Source organism: Chelonus insularis, unplaced genomic scaffold (assembly GCF_013357705.1).
Source record: "Chelonus insularis isolate UGA/USDA-ARS -01 unplaced genomic scaffold, ASM1335770v1 contig_36_pilon, whole genome shotgun sequence".
Classification (NCBI taxonomy): Eukaryota; Metazoa; Arthropoda; class Insecta; order Hymenoptera; family Braconidae; genus Chelonus; species Chelonus insularis.
Window position 1 is genome coordinate 123,507 of NW_023276530.1, and position 21,633 is coordinate 145,139.

The 21,633-nt window shown below is 32.1% G+C and overlaps 1 protein-coding gene across 12 annotated transcripts in view; it reads left to right on the forward strand.

Annotated features, from left to right (window-relative positions):
* FoxP (forkhead box P) overlaps positions 1-21,633 on the forward strand; it is a 122,580-nt gene that overhangs the window by 91,714 nt on the left and 9,233 nt on the right. For 10 of the 12 annotated variants that reach the window (XR_004690332.1, XM_035083786.1, XM_035083784.1 and 7 more), the window contains 6 exons: positions 17,450-17,998; positions 18,092-18,157; positions 19,239-19,593; positions 19,667-19,838; positions 20,443-20,629; positions 21,179-21,494. Coding sequence is in view for 11 of the 12 variants with exons in the window: in XM_035083786.1 (XP_034939677.1) it covers positions 17,450-17,998; positions 18,092-18,157; positions 19,239-19,593; positions 19,667-19,838; positions 20,443-20,629; positions 21,179-21,494 (1,645 nt within the window). In the remaining variant the exon portion in view is untranslated. Of the gene's footprint in view, positions 1-4,780; positions 4,803-9,951; positions 10,018-17,449; positions 17,999-18,091; positions 18,158-19,238; positions 19,594-19,666; positions 19,839-20,442; positions 20,630-21,178; positions 21,495-21,633 lie in introns of those variants that run through there. The other 2 variants (XM_035083789.1, XM_035083788.1) reach the window with 2 other exon arrangements.

Below are 21,633 nucleotides of genomic sequence, written 5' to 3' on the forward strand. Positions count from 1 at the left end.
GCGCATATCCGATGGCGAGAGGGTGGCTTAGGGTGGTAGGATGGAGGTAAGGGAGTGGGAGATAAGGCTAACACAGCGAGAGAATGAAAATGAAGGGAGAGACGTTTCCACTATTGATCATCGAGGCTCAGAGTGTAATGCTAATCATGCCTCCCACCTTCTGCTACCCACCCTCTTGGAGATCGCACACCCCTGCACACTCCGTTGAACCATCTCTTGCTACCATTCCAATCCTGTGTGCACGTCCAATCCATCCCTCCATCCATCCTCACTCCCTATAGACTCCTTCTCTACTCTTCCGTGACACGGAGACGGCAAGATATCGACTCTAACACCCCCGGGACGCATCCACTGGACTCGTTCCAGCATCCAAAAGACAGGTACACATTTCATCATTCCATGACAATGTTTTTTTTTTAGACAAAATATTTTTACGTTCATTTTTGTCAATAAATTCGCTTGATGTTTTCAAAGCATCATCATGTGGGGTAAATTTTTTATATTAATTCAAAAAAATTGGTCTAGGTGCACTTTGTGCCTACACGACAAACTTCCCATCCCCATTGACCAGTCTGACTACCATTAGGATTTTTATAGGCTTTATGAAGGGCTTTGAAGTAAGACCCAGGTCTACAGTAGCAATATTTATTACCAGTTTTCCTTTAGAAGAGTGAGCCTTTTGAAAATGTTTTCATATTGAATCATGTCAAAATTTTAATTCACAAGTCTCAAAGATTAGTTTGAACAAGATCTGATGTTTGAAGATGTTACATTTCTGATAAAGGCTCTATAAAACCTCCAGCAATCCTGACATGACCGTTAAGCTCAGCCCTGATAATTTTCTGCTCGAGTTAAAGGGTAAATTTAACTCTATTGGCAAGTAATTACCAAAATAATGTAAACATTACCCTACACTGCTACATAATTTTTACCCTTCGGGGCAAATTCGGCTCAGTCATTCAAATTTTTGGTTGTTGATATTATTGATTTTTTTTTTATTGAAGAAAAAAAGAAAACTGGAGATGGCTAAGTTAGTGCAATATATACTCTTAATCGTAAGAGTGGGCCACTATAATAATTACATCAGCATATCGGCAAACAAGAGTCAGCGTTGTTCACCGCGATGGAATATCGTCTGCACACCCTTTCACAATGCTTTGGGTATAGTTAGCGAGGGTTTGAGGATAGAGGCAAAGTAAGCCTCTAATTTCTCGCGGGGCAAAAGTTGCCAGCCGTAAGCATCCCGAGGGGTAACAGCACACAAGAATTGAGAGAATCAAGCGAGGGTATAGACAAAGACAACGAGAGTATAGTGGCTTTTTTTTTTCTTCGAGGGTTGGTTTTGCAGAAGTGAATCGAGTCAATCGCCAAGACGCAAGGAGAAGAGAGTTTATATTGGAAAAAAAGGCTAGGAGGTAACGCTCGTACACCCGAGTGAAACGTTTAAACTTTTTATGAGTTGCTGCGTCGCCACTCGAGCAGAGAAATTTCAATTTTGCCACCGCGTCGTCTTTCCCCTTTTTCTTTCTTAGATCTACCCCGTCAAGAGTCTTTTACACTCTTCCACTCTTTAAGCGACAGTTTTGAGATATAAAATTCCTTGGCTTGTATAAAATTACCTGCACGTGGCTAATTTCAACAAATGTCATTGCATCATGACTTAATTTATTCAATATCCCCGATATAATCTTCAAGAAGAAAACAATTTTTTTTTTCATTTCAAACTCATAAAAATTCTTTTCCTTTCAACACTCCACGTATTCCTTCGTAGAAATTTTGTCGAGGGGCTTTTTAGTGCTCAAAATCACTGGAAAAACACTTTATAGGCCAAATCAAGGGACTGTCCAGGGCCTTGGATTTTCCTCAATTTCTGTCGGTAAAAAAGGAATTTATTTAATCATTAACCTCAACAACAATACTTCTTTGGCAAATCACCGCATTTAGATAATTTATTTAAAAAGTTTACTAAAAAATATTTATAATTTAACAATGAGTTAATTTAAATAGCAGTTATTCACATTTATAAATTGATTGATTTTATTTGATGAATTGTTCTTGCAATTTCTTATGACAATAATGTTTCGATATTTATTATAATTATATTGCCATCATATTTAAAAAATTTATTGAGTTCTTATGAAGATCCTTTGTATCTTCTAGATTCACTGCAAATCCAAAATTTTTAAAGTATATTAAAATAACTCACATAAAGTGTGTTCAATATTTAATTCCCATAAACAAATTGTATAATTTAACACTCTAAAATGAGTAAAAAATGACTACAAAAAGCAATAGTTTGTGTACAGAATTTTAACATTAAATAAACTTAATGTGCATTATTTTAATTCACTGGAAATCGCAGTGTTTAAATCATCATCTAAGATTTCAAATAATTCAAAAAATTATTATATGGAATATTACATATTGAGATTAATTATTATTCATTAAAAAGTTTAAAAATTTTTTTATTGTATAAATCAAATTAACAACCTGAAAAAAATGATAGGGTTTCTTTTATTTATTATTTTAGAGTTACTCTGTTGTGTGAAAGTATTGTTCAATACAGGCTTCTATAGCTGTACATTTTAGTGTTTTATTTTAAAACATTAAAAGTGTTTTAATATGACGTCACCTATTTGATTAACATTGTCTCGATTTAAATCGTTTTTAAGTGTTAAAATTGAAACAATGTTAATCAAATAGATGACGTCATATTAAAACACTTTTAATGTTTCAAAATAAAACACTAAAATTTACAGGGATTAAATCATTACGTATTGTTATTACGTATTACATAACTATACTATGCTAAATTATGTTTGAGTCGTAGATGGCGCGATTTCATGGGCCACCTAGACAGTGTCTTTATAGAATCAGGGGGAAATCGAGTGAATTTTCGTTAGGGTTAAATTAACCCCAATGTTTTATAAAAAATATTTCTATTAAATATTCTCAATTAATAAAACCGAAATGATCGTTTTTTGGTGTAGAAAGATAGTACTCAGCATTACGTAGGTTATTTTAATGTGTTGACGCTTAGCGGCAGAGGGGCAGGAGGAGGAGGAGGAGGAGTAAAGAGTAAAATGCAGAAGATAAAAGATAAAAAGAAAAATAATAGACTGTAGTACTGGTGAAAAAGGAAAGAGAGAAGAGAAAGGAGTGGCAAAGTAAGCAGCAAGAACGAAAATAAACGAAAAAAAAAGGGAGGCTGCGCGATAGAATAGAAGAGGAGGTAGTAGGTGGTATCGAGAGAGGTAGGCACACAAACATTGGAGTGCGAAAGGCCACAGAAGAAAGTTTACTGTAACAACAAAAGACGTTTGTTATTGGGCCGCATTTGAATTGTCTCTGTGTCGTCGAGACTTCTTATTGGCCGAGCGTTGAGGCCACCCCTTGGTGCACGTAGAGGGATGAAAGCTATAATGCTGCTGCGTTTATATCTATATACACATAGGTGTATATATTACATAAAATCATGCAATGTATAACGTGTGGATATACATTATCATATATCCAAGTACGTCACCTCTAACAGCTTCAATCCTTTGGCTATGGTCCACTCTACCAAATGGTACTATTTATTCCTTACTTTTATCGTCTACATGGCTTATCAATATTATCAACACTATCGAGTTATTTATTGTCGAAAGAATTTCAGCAGAGTTGCTTGAAAAATATCTCTAGAGCTCTAGAATAATTTTTTAAAGATCTCATATTGAAGGTAATATTGTTTATTTTTTTATTTATTTAGGGGATGTTGTTGATAACGGAATGGATTGTTGTCTTTTTGAGAAAAAAAATTCGTAGGACTATAGAGATAGAAAGAAGAAAAGTGTATGAATTCGTCTAGCCATGAGCATCACCTTGGTGCTGGAAGAGCAAGTTTTTGTCAACCTCTGTATACTACTTTATGTATCAAAACCTATGTATACAGATAAATGCGCTTGAAGCCGCCCCACGCAGTCTGGTGCGCCGCCTATCCACCCCCACCATACAACACCCGCCCCTATATCTCTACCTTTGTTGCTCCTGTGACATAATAGTAGCTGCAAGCGCGACCAAAGCATGCAACGAGAAGAGTCTTGTTAAGGATGGTGGGGTTGCTTTTACCCTTTATCGCATATCTATGTATATATGTATATATATATATAATATGTCCCCACTACGTTGCCTACATTGTTGCGTTAAGTATTGCATTATTTTCTTAACGGTGGTAACGAAAATAGAAGCAGTCTGACGCGTTATCTCCACAGCAGCGCATCACCAGTCGGTCCTGTCTGACCAGTACGCGACCGCATCTACTTGATCGAGTGGTAGTCTCGTACAATGACATTTTGGCAAACGACCCAGTTGTGTTTCGCGCATCGTCACAGGGTGTTTAGAGGCGTACAGAGCCCACCTCTCTTCCAGTATTCTCCTTCTTCTCTCAACTAGGCTTGCCTAGCGCGCAAGGCCATTTGAGAAGCCACCACCCCCTTCTTGCTTGGTAGTACAGCTTGCTGTAAAGCTTTCTCTGTCTCTTTACCTTACCCTACCTTTGGATTTTCCTCCACTACCCCTCTTCTACCCTTTTGCTTCTCTGCATCCCCCTTGGCATCTCAACAACAAGTACTCGGTACCCGGTAGCATCCGACACAACACAGCAAGTCGCCCTTCTCCAACTAAAGGCCCCGGGGCCAAGCGCCGGACCGCTGAATACGAGTTAGCATCCTAAACGTCGTCGACACGACAATATCACACGAGGGATCAGCACCAGCTACGACCAAGCCGCAACCCTTACTGACTTACTGCTTTCTCACTTGGTACGTCTCCCTCAGACTCATTTTATCTTTTCACACACACACACACACTCTTACTTATACACACTTAAAAGCACACACCCATTCATAGGCTCAAGTATATAAGCTCCCTAAGAATATACATATATGTTCAAGTAACAGAATGACTTTTCTACTTGGGGGGATGAGGCTTTAACTCAAAACTTCTATCCTTCTCACTTTTCTTATACCTCCCCACTTACTACTTCACCACCCACCCCCTTCTATCACTCTCTGTCACTCTCTTTCTTTCCCTTATCTATCTCACTTTACTCATTGTCTCTCACACTTTTGCATTCATTTTTATGTTTCTCCCACTTTTTAATATGTTGCTACCATCATGATCATTCGTTGCATCGAACGTTGAGGAATAAACAAGACAAGTTGCTTTACTCTGTTTATTATTATATTTATTGTGATAATGTTACCAAAACAATTGTTTATTATTATTGTTGTAGTTTATTATTGTATTTATTCAATATAATATTAATTATTAATAATTTTTTTTCATCATAGCCAAGTGAATTTATTTATTCAACGTCAATCAAATATTCAACATTTATTGAAATTATTAACAAGTGAATAGTGATATACATCAGTGATACTGTTTTGTTGCAATCTCTACAATCAGTGAATTGTTTAATAAATGTGTTTATAAAAGTTGGATAATGTTTTTTCAATAAAAAAAAATATAATAAATTGGTGCAATTTCAAGTGTCTTTTTTTTTATTATTGTGAATCCTAACAGTGAGTGGATTAATTATTTCCATCAATAATAATAATAAATAAATACACATTTTTATTGTTATTTAAAAGAAAAAAGTGCAAATTGTTTTCAATAGTGTATAATATTATCATTTAATAGTTTATAACAATTAATAATGAATAAATAGTGCAAGTGCAATAAAGAATAATTGAATAATTTAAATAAATAAACAATAAAGTTGATATCATATTCAAAGGTGAGTATTTTACAACCCCCATCGCAGTAAAAGATGACTGCATTTATTTTTTAATTATTTACAAAAAAAAAAAGGATAAACAAAATAATAGTATACAAGTGAATAAAAAGTGAATGAAACGTAGTGCGTGCTTTCAAATGAAACGCGTCGCACGCACTGATGAAAAGCTCCAGAGAATTGGATGAGATAGCCTAGTTTTGTATGGTGTATCGTCGTTTGGGCGCCGACGCTTGGCATCGTTCCGTCGGTGGGGAATGGGAGACTACTCTAGTAAAAGCTCGAAACTTGAACCTCGTGAGAGGAACAAGGACATACAGGAAAGAGAGAGCTTGAAATATCCAAAGCTAACCCCTGTATTTTCCAGCAGTCGCGTGGCTGTCGTGCGCCACTACGCACGAAACAGTCATGTAATACGTCCAAGTAAAGGGTATCGTTAACACGCGATCATCTGTCGTAGTTAACATTTAATTTGAAGTAGAAAAAAATGTCATGATGATTTAATCAATTTTCATGTATTCTATTAAAATAAGGAAAAACTTTACCCACTGATGTGAGTATAAAAATAACAGTTCAAAGACTATTTTAAAGACACAAAAAATGAGTGAGAAACATTGAAAGAGGGGTTGATAGTACGGTAGTCTATAGGTATGATGTGAGAGCTCGAGATGGAGGTATTCGAAGGATTAGTCTTTCTCTCTAGCATCACAAACTGCTATGACAAATCACCCAATACTTTATGAGTCCTCTACTTCTTCAGCCATTCTCTTCTTTTGCTTTTTTTTTCTTTTTTAGCTTCAGCAGTATATATCATGATATATTACATCGCTCAGGAGACATCTAGCTTAATATCGATACACAATCGGTCTCTCTAGACATCTAAATTTAACGGGTGGATTTTTTTTTTCATTTGCATAAAGACTGAGACAATGGAAAATATTGGAACTGATTATATATGGTGATCTTGTGAAGGATAAATTGTATTGGATAGTTTTAGTAAGGAGAAGAAGAAGTAGGGCATTAAAAATAGAATAGTAGGTGGTTTACAGCAAAAAGACAGTATAGAAGTAAAATCTTTAAAAGGGTCGTATAGTGTAGATAAAACTGACTGGCAGAATAGGTGAATGAGTATGTGAGTACATATTTGTTTAGCTAGAAGCACTTATGCTCTCAGTCCAACAGTGTGGTGCTATTCCATTTCTACCCTTCATCTATGGGATAAATGAATGGAAAAACTAATGGATATATTTCGATAAATGGATGATTTAATGCATTTTTAAATTCATTATTTGTCTTGGAATAATATTTAAGAGACATTTTACACAGAAATGTTGATTTTTAGTTGAATGAAAGAAAGTAACATTTATCAAGTGTATTTATTTAATAATAGAAAATATATTGTAAAATGAAGGTGTAATAATAGCTCAAGAATGATAGAAAATGAAAAAAAAAAGCTCATTAAAATGACAGCAAAGATTTTTGTAATCAAGAAAGACGTTTAATTTGTTTTACAGTAATGGATATTAATGGTGTAGAATTTTTTGAAGGTTATACATGCAATTTCCCTATACTTTCCTATACCAAATTAATAGTACCAACATTCGGTACTGTAGTACTGTTGTAAACTAATTTGAGGATGTACGACATTTTTATGAATTTCATTTTTAAAGCTTGAATTTGAAATATATAATAAAGTAATTAATATTTTATTGATTTCCATCACAAAAAATATATCGTTTCTGATATATTTTATGAAACAATTGAACTTAATGCTCTCGTTAAACTACGTGTTAGTTGGACCGGAAGTATGTGAAATTGGAAGCAAATTACAAAACTTGCAAGGTTTATCCATTTTTATGGGAAAAAATATACTTCTATAAACTTTGAACGTTTTTATTTATTTATTTATTTATTTATGCGAAAAAAAGGTGTTACTGGGTTTATTTTTCTAAAATTAGATAAAAACTTTGGCAAAATGGAATGATGGGTAGTCCGACATGTTGAATACGATGCTGGCAGACGTCATATGGAAACTTTTATTTATAATAAATAATTATAAATCAGTACAATTTAAATTATTACTAATTAATTTGAAATTAATTAAAATTTTGAAAAAGGATTCAAGTAGGCATAATTGTAAAAAAAAAAACTATTTAAAAATTTTTTACATGTACTGCAGAATTTGACTAGACACACTGTAAATCAAAAGTGTGTTATTTTAACACACTTTGAGCATGTTCAATGTTTAATTGCTATACACACACTATAGAACTTTGTAGTAAAATGGTCAAGCGTTGCTATCAACAAATTTTATCGTTTGTCAATTAAAATATAGATGAAGATAAACAATTGTTATATTATATGAATATAAAAAAACAAGAAAATTATGAAGTAAGTGAAAATTTGTGGATTTTTCAATTTTTATGGAATATGTCGGGTGTCCAGAATGGATTTCTAAAGTGAAAAAAGCAACGAGGGTGAATTGTGCAGTTTAAAACGAGATGCTATGTAAGGGTGATGAAAAAAGAGCAGGGGTGAAGGTCGTAGATGGAAAAGAGGATTGTGTCGTATATCGATACTCACACGATCGAGTATTTGAAATGATATTTGGTCCATTTCCATTTGCCGCACGTGGCGCGTTTACGGTTCACACCTTTTACCACCCCCTTTTCATCCCTTTGCTTGCCTAATGGACACGCAAGGTGTCGGTCGCTATGCAAAAGAGTCAGCTCCCTGACCTTTCAAGGGTAAATTGCTCACGATTATCACACCATTCCTTTTGTGAATATGAATTATTATTTTTATTTTTTAAACTGTTTTTTTCCCTCTCTCTCTCTCTCTCTCTTTCTCTCTAAAATTAGTATCAATCATTAAACCTAAAACTTGGCGTTAAAAATTTTCTAATTATTTTTCCCTTGAAAATAACATTTCAACCCCTAGAGATTATTGAGTTTGATGTGATAAATAAGGAGAATCAGAAATAATACTTGGTGATTTTTTATTGTCACTGAAAATCACCGAAAAAAATATATATAAGTAAAAAAGAGAAAGCAAAGTCTGAAACGTGAATTATTTCTTACTCTGAGCGTCCAGCAAAGGGTATAGTGGAGGGTAGTAGTAAGCATCCCTTCCATTTTCTCTCGCTTGCACTCTATCGGTAGTCGCGACTCACGGTCACCTTGTCTTTATGGCTTAAACAAAACTTTCGTATATTACAAGTCTGTGAAATATGAATATGACAGTGAGGAGGGTGTACAAGGGAGATTGTGGAGAATAGAAGAAGGGGAAGAAGGAACTAAAGGGGGATGGATCCGGTCAGTTGCCTGCCATTACAACCCAGCCGGACTGCCGTTTGCAAACCCAATTTGTTATCGACTTATAGACCAAATTACTTACTATTACTGGAGATTTATTTCACGCATTAGCCTACTACTACGCCCACTCGTTACGTCTCCATTAATTTACATTTTTACCTATGAAATTTCCCACATGTATAATTGTTATATTAATTATTTCGTATATAATTTCATTGTTTCACTTTCCACTGTTCTTGAAAGTTATATCATACTCTTCATAACATCTTTTCAATTCTACTTAAATAAAAATCATTTAAAAAAAAAAAATCAATAACAAAATATTCTCTCTTTAAGTATTTCTTTTTTTTTGTCAATAATCATTGCCAAGTTTACTCCAAGCACGTCCAAGAACCTTAACTTAATGTGTCTACTTAAATCTAATAAAGATAAAAAATAACATCCATTGGTGTCTTAAATTTAAATCAATATGTCTAAGTTGTGCGAGTGATATTTGAAGAAAAAAAACATATCCACTTCAACTGGACTCTGTCCTTGCATACAAACTGCTGCTTTGACCTATTCAAGCACTAGCTGATAAAGAAAATCAGAATAGAAGAAAAAAATAATGATAAAAAACAAGATGTATGTGACAAATGACTTTCTTTCTTTATTCTTTTACGCCTGAATTTGCTTTTGAAGAAGAATAAAATATTATTCACAAGAAAAATGACAATTGACTTCTGTAGTTGACATAAAATATTTTCGTATTTGATGTATTATATCTTTTTATTTAATAATAATAATAATAATAATAATAATAATAATAATAGTAATAACAGTAATGCTTTATTAAATAAATAAAAATTTTTTTAATTGCAGGTGAGCTTTTTCTTCCAAGGAATATTTTGGCCAATTCAAGAATAGTTCTTCATTTTGAACGATTAGGTAAGCGACAAGTGAAAATAAAAATGACCGGATCAAGATTATTTTTCGTTCAAATTATTATTTAATATCATCCATAAATCAATATTCAATGAAATTTTCAAACTATTATCGTCCATTTTCGGGTATAATATCCCCGAATGTTACCTTAAATTATTGCCCGAATAATTGCTTTAATGTCATGTCTTGTATGTGGGCATTAAATTGAATATAAGACGAAAAAAATTCGATTTAACCCTCGAGAATAATTCCACCTTGTTTATTACCATATATGAGAATGTTTTTCAATACGAAAAAGAAGTTAGGGGTTGAAAATAGCCAGAGAAAAGAAAGACTGAAAAGGGGTTGATTTCACCACGGGAATCCAACTACAAGTTGAATAACACTGTAACGCCGCGGTTATACAGGAATTTCAAATTTGTTTCTTTATCGGTCATAATTTTACGGAATCTACACATGAATAGGTAAGTTAGAAATACTAGTAACTCCTCGTTTCTTTCAAAACCAAATTTATTTAATAGCAATCGTATTTTTATGCTTTACTCTCCGATGATTTTAACAATTTATTTTTCTACTTTTTAGTACACGCTGAGAAATGTATAGTAAAAATTATCCTGAATTTTATGGTAATTTGGTGACACTGTAGTGTGAGAGTAAAAAGTACTAAACTGCATAGTAATTTTTACTGTAATTTTACCCTCAAAATTACTACGCAATTGAGTAATCTTTACCCTCACACTACATTTTTACTATACATTTCTTAGCGTGTAGTTTATATTTCAAGAAGAAAAAAAAATGAAACACTTCAAAAATCACCTTAGTGTTTGTTTCTCTATCACAAACATTTAAACAAAACTTTTTAAAAAAATTCCTCTTTCACATCAAGATTATTGTGTATACTAGCAAGATAAAACACTGATTGTGCAACAACAACTTGCATTTGTCTGACGTTATGAAAAATATTCAGTATGCAGTGTTGTTGTCATCGTGAATGATGTTAAGTAGAAGAAGTCAAACCTGTGTGTGTATGTTTTTTTTTTCGGCTATTTGGTGAGACGAATAAAAGTAGGTCGTAGTAGAATAAACGTTCAGGAGTGTTTACAGGGTGCGGCTGTCGCATAAAACACAAAATAGAGCGTCTAAGTATACAGCATTCGCATTCGGGTAAAATAAGGTCTGAAGGGTGTGCAAGAAGTAGTTGACTCATAATTCATTTACTTCTCTGCCTACATGAGTTTACTCCGTTTGAGTAAACATCGAGTTAATTGGAGGTATCGTTTTCCATATTTCACATTTTAATGTCAATTTAGATTTTTTTTTCCTCATTGTTTGAAAACAATTTTTTTTTTTTTAATCATTAATTTTTATCTAAAGAAATATCTTGTTAATATTAGTGGTTTTCAAGTGCAATAAGTCATGTGATAAAAATAAAAAAAATCGCACAATGAATGATAAAAGGTTGGAATGCATTGTAAGTCTATGTCTTAAAAAAGATGAGAGCAAAGGAAGGAGATGTAACATGAAATAAGAGACATACACCACAGGCGCATTATGTGAAAAATATGGTAATAATATTGCTGGAGCCTAGCAAAATAGCCCTCTGCATGTGAAATATTCTAGATCGCTTCATGTCACCCCTCACCACCCTCTCAGTTTACTTCATTCACCCTTGTTATTTTTTATTTATTTCTTTGCTTTTTAATTTTAATCAACAACCTACCCATAAAAGACTAGTATTTTTAATTATTATTTACACTAGTAATTTACATCTGCAAATAATAAAATATTATTTATGCTTAAAATTAAAAATGGCTTCTCGAAGAAAATAATCACTGACTTGATTTAGATCGGCTGTCTAGAGGGTGCTCAGTAGAGTGTAAAACAAGAGGAAAAATTTTAAATCACCAAAAGTATTATTCAGAAGTCAATTGAGTTGTGTTTATTTTTTTTTATTTTATATCTTCATGTATTTATTTTTATTTTTTATAATTTATTCAGGCTTATTTTTAATTCAGGTTCAAGTAATACTGCTAGGGGTTTCTTATTTATTATTATTATTATTTTTATTTTCTATAACTCAATGAAAAATGTCGAATAATTTTCTGCGTAAGAAAATCTGATCTTAGAACTTAATTGTATCATCAAGAAAACAGAGAACTGAGACTTGCGAAGGAACAAAAAAGTGGTAGATTTAAAGTAATACCATACAATTTTTAACCGCAATCTCATCCTGTATTCTGTCCAACAAGAGCGCGTGCCTACGAACTCGAAACTTTTGTACACTCCTTTTGCCATTCTGATTTCAGAAACCCTTTCCTTTTATTATTGTAATTAATCATTTTGAATTCTTTACGTAAAACTTCAAGTACCATCATTTTTCTTCTAACTTTTATTTTTAAATAATATAAATACACTGCAAATTGTAGTGTTTTATTTTAGTGCACTCCAAGCGTTTTAAAATAACGTCACCCATTTAATTAATATTGTAGTCACTTTTTAAACACTTCTAAGTACATTAAAAGTTATTACAATGTTAATCGAATGGATGACGTCATATTAAAACACTTTTAATGTTTTAAAATAAAACACTAAGATTTGTAGTGCTTTACAATAAAAATGATTGTTATTAATAAATATTTTTTATTAAACATTCTAGAGAAAATGAAATCGTTGTTGAAGTTTAAGAAAGATTAAGACGGTTGCAAGTTTTAATTTAACAAAAAGTTTGATTAATTTTTAGCCTCTTGGATGTTATGTTTTCCTTCCAGCTGATAATTTATAATTCAGTATCAATTAGTGCTTGTCTGAATAATGTACATCATTTTTGGCTTTACTTTGTTATTAATCAAAACACGTCTGAACTTAATAAATATTTATTACACAGTAAATAAAGAAAAGAAATCAAGATTTTATTTTTTATATAAAAATTGTTATTTATTATTGAAAAAGAAATCTCGATAAATCGATAATAGAAAATATTTAAGAAATTTTTATTAAAGTAAGGGAGTGTTAAAAAGTGTGGATTCCCTATTTCACACGGTATCACGCTTGGTCGGTCTCCATTAAAGGTCTCTAAATCCCTCACGCGCTTGCTTGCTTCGCACCCGCTCATTTTTCCATCCCCTCTCGAAGCAGAATCTCGATTCTCGCGCGCTCTCAACAACCCTAGCGAAAAAGCAACCGCGTCCGCTGGATCATGACCAAGCATACGGGCATTTGTGAAACGAGAGAGTTCGTAAACGCATATTTATTCGCAGTCCATTTTGGTTTGTTTGCACGGACTGTGTAGAGACTATACCATGGGGAAAAAAGAGACCCCGTCAACGATGATACCATGTCAGCACTCAATTTTCTCATGTTCCTTTTACTTTGCATTCCATCGCTTCGTCTTTTCAATATTTTTTTTTTTATCTCTCCTTTCTTCAAGAACATTTGAACACGTACTTTTATATTTGTTTATAACTCTTTTTTTTCTGCACAAACATACTAATTTCAAAATATTTTCTTTATTTAACTATTAAAACTACATGCTATTAATTTACCAATTCTGTTAGTCATATTTTCATCATAACAAATTGTGCAAAGAGAACAAAGTTTGAGTAAAAAGATAAAAACAAATAAATGACTTGTTCTCACGAGCCGGCACAGGGCCTCAAATGTCAAGAGAACGACAGAATCACATACACATGAGATTCACTCGGTTCTTCATCCAATATAAACATCAAACATTGTAGCAGTGATAGCAGAAAGAAAATGCTATTTTTAAACTAAATACTTTCTCATTTTTTTCTTTCTTTGTTACTCATAATTTTGGTTTTTTTCTGGAATTTAATATTTATTAATCTCTATCTATTTTATTTGAAATCCAATAGAAATCTGTCAATTATAACGCCACTCAATTCACAAAAATTTTTTTTTTTTTTTAAGTTAAGTAACTGTGGGGAATAAATTTATTCTGGTACTCAATAAAAATTAAACGAACTTCAATTGATTATTATCAGAAATGCTTTAGTCTTTTCAATTAATTCAGTAAACACTTTTAAAATGCTCAATTCTTTTTAACAGTTTGGAAATTTCTTTATTTTGTTCCACGATTAATGAAAAATTGTGAGATCAAATTTTACAAAAAAGAAAAAAATTTCTCTAATGTACTTCGTATAATTATAACAATAGATTTTATTAATATATAAAATAAAATAAAAGTTTGCTTTTTCAAGCTTCTTTTTGGAGCTTTTAACTTTTTTATCTCGATCAACAATTTTTCAGATCACAATTACAAATTGAAATGAAGAGTAGTGCAAGCAAACCCGCAGAATGTCGAAATTACTCTTCTTCATGTATTTCACCCTCGTTTTAATGTATATCGCTTACCCCAGCTGCAACAATCTCATCTTTATGCGTTAATTCTTGAATACACAATACACTTTTTACAATTATTCCATTCTTTATAACAAAAGAAAAATTTAATTCTTTATTTTTCAATCTTTTGTTTATTTATTTATTTAAATAAATTTACATAAGCCTAAAAAGTAGGGCCTATAGATTGGTAACAATAATACACTGTAAATTTTAGTGTTTTGTTTTAAAACATTAAAAGTGTTTTAATATAACATGACACAATGTTAATCAAATGGGTGACGTTATATTAAAACACTTTTAATGTATTAACATAAAACACTAAAATTTACAGTGAATACAGGCATGAGAATACAGTAATAGTTTAAACAAAAGTGTTTGAAAAAAAAATAGTTATAAAGAAATGTAAATGAATTGCAATAATCAATAAAAGTTTAATTGAGATTGATAATTAAATAAAAATTAACCAAGACAGACAGTAGAAGAAAAAAAAATAATTTATAAAGAAAAAAAAGAATACAAAATAGAAGAGTAAATTTTTGTAAAGTCTGATGAACCAATCACCGGGTCATTTATAATGTACACATTGAACAGTTAACGATGGACGTAGTAGACGAGAAACTTCACTTGTACCTTTTCCAATAGAATAAAATACTATTTTCCAAATGTCCATTCGAATGCTTTTTTACTTTTATTGTCACTCAACAATTTCCCCAAAGTTGGACGTGTCTGAATGTCAATTGAATCGTTAATTTTATTTAATACTGCAGTATTTTATTTTTTTCAAACTTTCAATTAAACAATAAATTCATCGATGAACAAAAAGAATTTTCAAACTTCAAGGATATATCCTATTTGATATTCTTTGCAAATACTATGAGACTAAAAATGAAAATTACAGATATCGAATGGAAGAAATATGAAAATATAGACAAATTTAGTTATAATATTACATATAAAGGTGTCTCGAATCTCGTTTAGTATTCACACAGTCGTGGTAGGCCAATCAGCCTTCATGTTCTCTTGCCTAACATCATCCTTGTGCCAACTGTTGACGTTTGTCATAATATTTTAATATTAAATCGCGTTATATTCAGTCATGCGCTTGCATAATCAGAAGTTGGTGTTCGTAGTGTGAAAAAGAAAAAAAGAAATGCATTCACGCATAAAAAGACTAAATATCAATTCTAGAAAATACAATATTTCTTATTGAATAAATGCTAAAATATTAAAATTTTAAAATCAACACATCTTTAAAATAAAAATAAATAAATTCATCGTTATATTTATTTTTATTCTAAATATGAATATATCTTAAAAATACATCTAAATTCGTTGTCTTATAGTCTGAGATTTTCAATAAGAAGGCTAAGAATAAATCCAAATAGTAAACAAGATGAAAGTAAAAAGGGGTAACATTTCTAATATATAAAAGATATGAAGCTTTGCTATTGCCATATAGGGTTTGGGATTCGATAGAGTCAAGATTCAAATGAGCGATGGTAAAGAAGACGAGGGAGATGAAGCTTTTTTTTTTTTTGTTAAAAGAAGGGCTGCTAAGAAATCTGAACAGCCAACAACAGCCTTACGAGAACCTTTATTTAACCTTTTCTTGAGAGAATCTTAGAGAAGACTCTCTTATCTGAAACTCGATGGTTCTTCAACATCTTTTACTTTCATTTAAAAATCTATTTTACTTTTTTCCATGGTTTACAGACATTTTTCATTACGAAATATAATATTTGCAATATCTTGAAAGTATATTCATTAAAATCTCCAGTTTTAAAACAATTAGTGTCTGCAAGTGCAATTTTAATTAATTAAAGAATAATAAAAATTTTTCTAGTATGCATAGAATATGTGTTTTTAAAAATTGTTTAGTAATTATTTTAATGAATAATATTAAATGTAAATAATAATTTGATAATTAATTAATAAAAGAAGATAGAATTAGTAGGAAATAAAAAAAGTATGAGTTTATTTAGTTTTGGTTAAGTTAAGAAAACCTGATTCTCCTGACTAAACACTGATAACATGCTAGAAATGAATTTCTTTGCATGTTATAAACATACGTAATCGTACACAAATAAGATTAGCATAGGATTCGAGTGAGCGTTGGCGTTTGAAATTTTGTCTAAGCGAGAGAAAGAGAAATGACACACGGAGAAAAGACAAATATATACACACACACATTGATTTTCTACATTTATACAAATGTTCTTGTATCTTATGTACAAGTACATATACACATACACATACATAAATATTGTGGTAAAATAATAAAAAAGTATAAAAGTAAGTAAATAGTCAAACAGTTAATGCATATGTATGTATATAAATAGATATTCCTTAATGAAATTACTTTTGTATTTTTATATGAGTCAAAGTAGAGAAACTTTCGCAGAATTCATCTTACTGCGATATTTCAGCTAAGCAAATTACCCTCTACTCTGTCTTTTTGGTATAATATACTTGGACGAATGAAATAGAAGTCTATATTCACATCCTTCCGTTAGAACTTGTCGTCTTTCTCTTTTTCATTCTCATTCCTTTTCTGTAAGGAAATACTTCCAACATCCGTTTCGCTTCGTCTACAAAAGTATTTCAATGATGAGATGCTTGTACCTACAAAACCTACTTGCAGAATTGTCGATGGGAGAACTTAATAAAACAAATCCCAACGAGTAAACAAAACGAAAGCGGAACGAGTTTAACGCGTGAGTCAGACAACAACCAAGAGTTTGGTTGGTCTTGTCCATTCTCTCAATTCCATCATCGAATACGAATACCATTAGACAAGATCAATATTGTACGAAATAACGGACGCCTTAAAAGCGCTTGTTTTCAACTAACTTTTCATCTCAATCTCAAAGTCCCATTTCATTTCAAAACGTACTTCAAGCAACAATTTACTAAATTTTCATAGATACCTACACTACTGATCAAATGTTCGTTCTAATCTTAATCAAATTAATTGTTCTTCATCATTTAATTATCATCAATTAATCAAACTTTATTTAAACTTTGTAATTGACACGAAAAAATCAATCATTCAAACATCTAATCCCTGTCATTCTAGGCAACAACGCTATATGCTGTTTTGAAGCAACATCAAACAAGAGAATCACTGTGGGATAGAGAATCAATACGCAAAGACAGATCAAGTGTGACAGAAAAAAACGACGATTTCACAATCGAGTATCGTAGCAATGGAAAACTTAGCCCTACTGGGCAGAATTCTGTGACAACTACACCCATGACCCAACAAAAGCAACCAATTATTACTCAATCATCACAGCAACCTTGTTCAGGAACACCAGGCTCACAGCCGAGTCCACATCAGAGTCCACAAACACCAAATCGAGCCTCACCCCCTAATCCCAATCAGGGACAATTGCCTGGTGGTCCACCTGGTGGTCCACCATTGCAGAATTCCTCACAGATGATGCTCAGCCCTGCTAGCGGTCTTCATCATCAAATGCAGCAACTCCTTCAACAACACATCCTCACACCAGCACAGCTGCAAACGTTTGTTCAACAACATACTCTGTACCTTCAACAGCAGCAGCAGCAACAACAGCAACAACAACAACAACAGCAGCAGCAACAGCAACAACAACATCATCAGGTTCTACTAATCATTTATCAAATATTCATCAACTGCTGAATCATTGTTTCATTTTTTTATTATAATATTTGGTTTTTTATTTTTATTTATCAGGAAACATCTTCTGATCATGTCACGAGTCAAGACAGATTCGGTGGTTATTTTTCTTCATTGAAAAGCGTGAGTAAATAAAACTTGATATTCAAATTAATTAATTGAATATGTTAGGTAACTTGTTATTGTATACAAATACTTATTCTAATTTTGATCATTTCCATGATAATACTCTCTATCAATTATACATAAATTTGATGGTTTTGGTAAAAAAAATTCAGGTTTAATAATTGTTATAAATAAAATTTTAAATAAAATTCGTGACAATTAGATAAAGACTACGACATAGGAATAATGCTGATGAAATGATTGATTAATTCTAATGGAGAATAAGCCACAGAGAAACCCAAAGAGAAGTGAGTGAGGGTTTGCATATATTTTCTCTTGACCATTCAATATTTATTCAGCGGTTTATCTAGTCTCCACAACTAGCTGAAGTATTTAGATAACCAACCATTCAGTTTATTGCATTCTCCAAGCTATTTCTCATTAAAATAATAGTACTAAAATTTATAAATCAATTTTTTTAATATTTTTTTTTTTTTACTGAAAAATAACTGTAAATATTTTTTCAACATCTCCACTATTTCATTGAGTCTATAAAAAAAATTGGAGATCATAAAATTATCAAGACCTCTTTTATTAGTTGCATAACTGTAAAAATTAGATGATGCTTTTTAGTTGGATTACAGTAAAACCAAAACCATACGAAGTCTGAAAAATAAGAAAAAAGTTGAAAATAAAGAATGAAGGTAAGAGAGTGGGTAGGGCAATTAAACGACGCTGTCAGCCGTTGTGTCTCGTTGTTTGTCTTCGAGGTATCCCATAAAATGCTTCTCATCCTCTCTTTTGCTCATTCCCCTTCTTCTCTTCATCCTTCTCATTCTTCTCCTACTTCCCTTTTCTTCTTAATTCTCTTTCCTTCTTGTCAGTCCACCCTATCCGACCATTTGCTTCTCACTGGCCACCCTCCTGATTTATTCATCACCGCTGATAAAAGAAGCAGGCGTTATTCTTTGCATCTGCTATTCTTTTATTTCACCAAGTGACGAACTTTTTTCTTACCCTCTTGACTCGATCTGTATCATTCACTTATTGTTTCCTTATTCTATTGTAATGATTTTGTGTTTTTCATTAATCAATGTAGCATCAACATCAACTGGCTGAATTAGGAAGAAAACAATTGGAACAAAATATGCAACAGCTACAAGAACAATTGCAATTGAATCTTATCCAACAGACACACCTTCTGCAGACAGCAGATAAGAAGAAAACTTCAGTACCTCTTCAACAACTTGGAGTTCAACAACATCAGATTATTCAACAACTTCAAATGACACAGAGACAGTATCTCTTTCAACAAGGATTAAGTCTTCAAAGTCACAATCATTCTTCGGGGAATTTATCAAATGAGTCAATGCCAACGTGGAAATCTGAATCTTCAGAAGCTTCTGAAAGTCATCAAAATTCGAATATTTCTAAAGCTGCTTCAGGACTGAATGGTACATTGAATTTCATCATATAAACTTTTTTGATAAATCAACATTTTTTATTCATACTTGATGTTATTATTAGGACTTATTAATTCAATATCGTCAACTCGACGATCTGACGTCAACGGAACGACAATTGATGAAAAACCTCTAGATGTTTCTTGTCATGACAAGGCTCATCCTCTCTATGGCCATGGAGTATGTAAATGGCCAAGCTGCGAAGTAATTTGTGATGACTATCAAGCATTCCTCAAGTCAGTATCTATTTTATAATCAATTATTCACATTTAGATTGAATTTTTCAAAAATTTATTACATTCCAATTCTTGAAAATAAGAAAAAACAAAATATATCTAATTCAGTGCATTTCACTAACACAGCATTTTTTATTATTCTGTTCTTCTTCGATTTTTTAAATTCTTTGTCCAACAGTCCCCTTAGTAATCACGGCAAGCTAAAGTAAAGTCCCCAAACAAGTCGTTGGGAAAAAAAAAAAATAAAGAACGCTAATTACCTTTGTCTCATTAATATTCACGACATTCGACCGCATCGTTATGCGTTTCTCTGTCTAATCCCAACAGCCGCCAGGGCTTCTCGCGCCTTAACAAACTCCTGCCAGTTTCTTCAACCCTCTTTCGTCGTTACCACTAACCGTGATAGGAGTCTCTCACAGTAAAAGAATCAACATCAAAGGAATCTAGCATGTCTAATTCTATTTCTCATTTTCTTCAACAGTACTATTACCTTTTTCAAAAAGTTTCTTAAATTATAATGAATATTTCATTATTTTACTTCATTATCTATATTTAAATACGATAGAAGAATTAATGATAATAAAATATTTATTGAATTTTTTAGACACATGAACACGGAACATACATTAGATGATAGATCAACAGCTCAAGCACGAGTACAAATGCAAGTTGTGTCTCAATTAGAGATACAATTACAAAAAGAACGTGATATCTTAGGTGCTATGATGCATCATCTTCATGTAGCAAAACAAATGGCATCTCCAGAACCACCAAAGTCGTCTGAATCATCGGTAAGTTTAACTACGATGTAAGAAATGGAAGAAATGATGGCAGAGAATGACTAACAAAAACTATATACATGCATCTATATATACATATACTTAAAGAATGACGCAAATAAATGCTAGTTTCAGATTTAACGCCTTGGTAACTTTAAGGCGTTAATTTATACACGAAATTGTAATTAATAATTCATCGTCCAAGGGAGCAGCACGTTCTTCTTCTACCCAAAGCGATTTATATCGCCTTAATTAAAACCCCTAACAAGTTACGCTGTCGGAGAATACCAATATCGCATTAGCTTTCGTTTCCTACAGTCGTCTTGGAATAATTACTGAAATCTAAATGTCGAACATACTGATTGCTAACTTTATAAATTGTTTTTTCCGTGGAGAAAAAAAATTCATCAAAGCAGTCTGTGCTTAAAGAATGTCTAGAAAATATTTTTTTTAATATTAATTTGATGTCAGTGATGATGATTAATGATTGTATGATAACTTGTTTCCAATTTTTATCAGTAAGTTGAATAATGGTTGATTTTATTTTTGATATTTTTATAGACAGGTTCCAATCTCCCTAAGCTAAGTTTATCTTCCAATTTAATGAGTCAACCACCACCAAATTTTGGAGTATCTCAAGTGTCACCAGTTTCAATGTCAGCTCTAGTATCAGCAGTGAGGTCACCAGCAGGAGGACAACTTCCACCAACCGCTGGTGGTACTCCAATGCCACCTATTCCTAACATGTCCAGTATAGCAGGAATACCAATGCCTAATATGCCTGGAAGTATGCCAACTATTCCTGGAGGAATGCCTAGCATGGCTGGACCAATCCGAAGAAGAATTAGTGACAAGTCAGCTCTTTCATTAGCTGGAGGTAAGATAACTGTCACTTATAATTTATTCATATTACTAACTTAATATTTAATGTAACATTACTCAAATAAAAAAGTTAAAATTACTAAAAGAAAATATTGAATATTGAAAAAATAAAGCAGTAATCTTTGTTTTAAAAA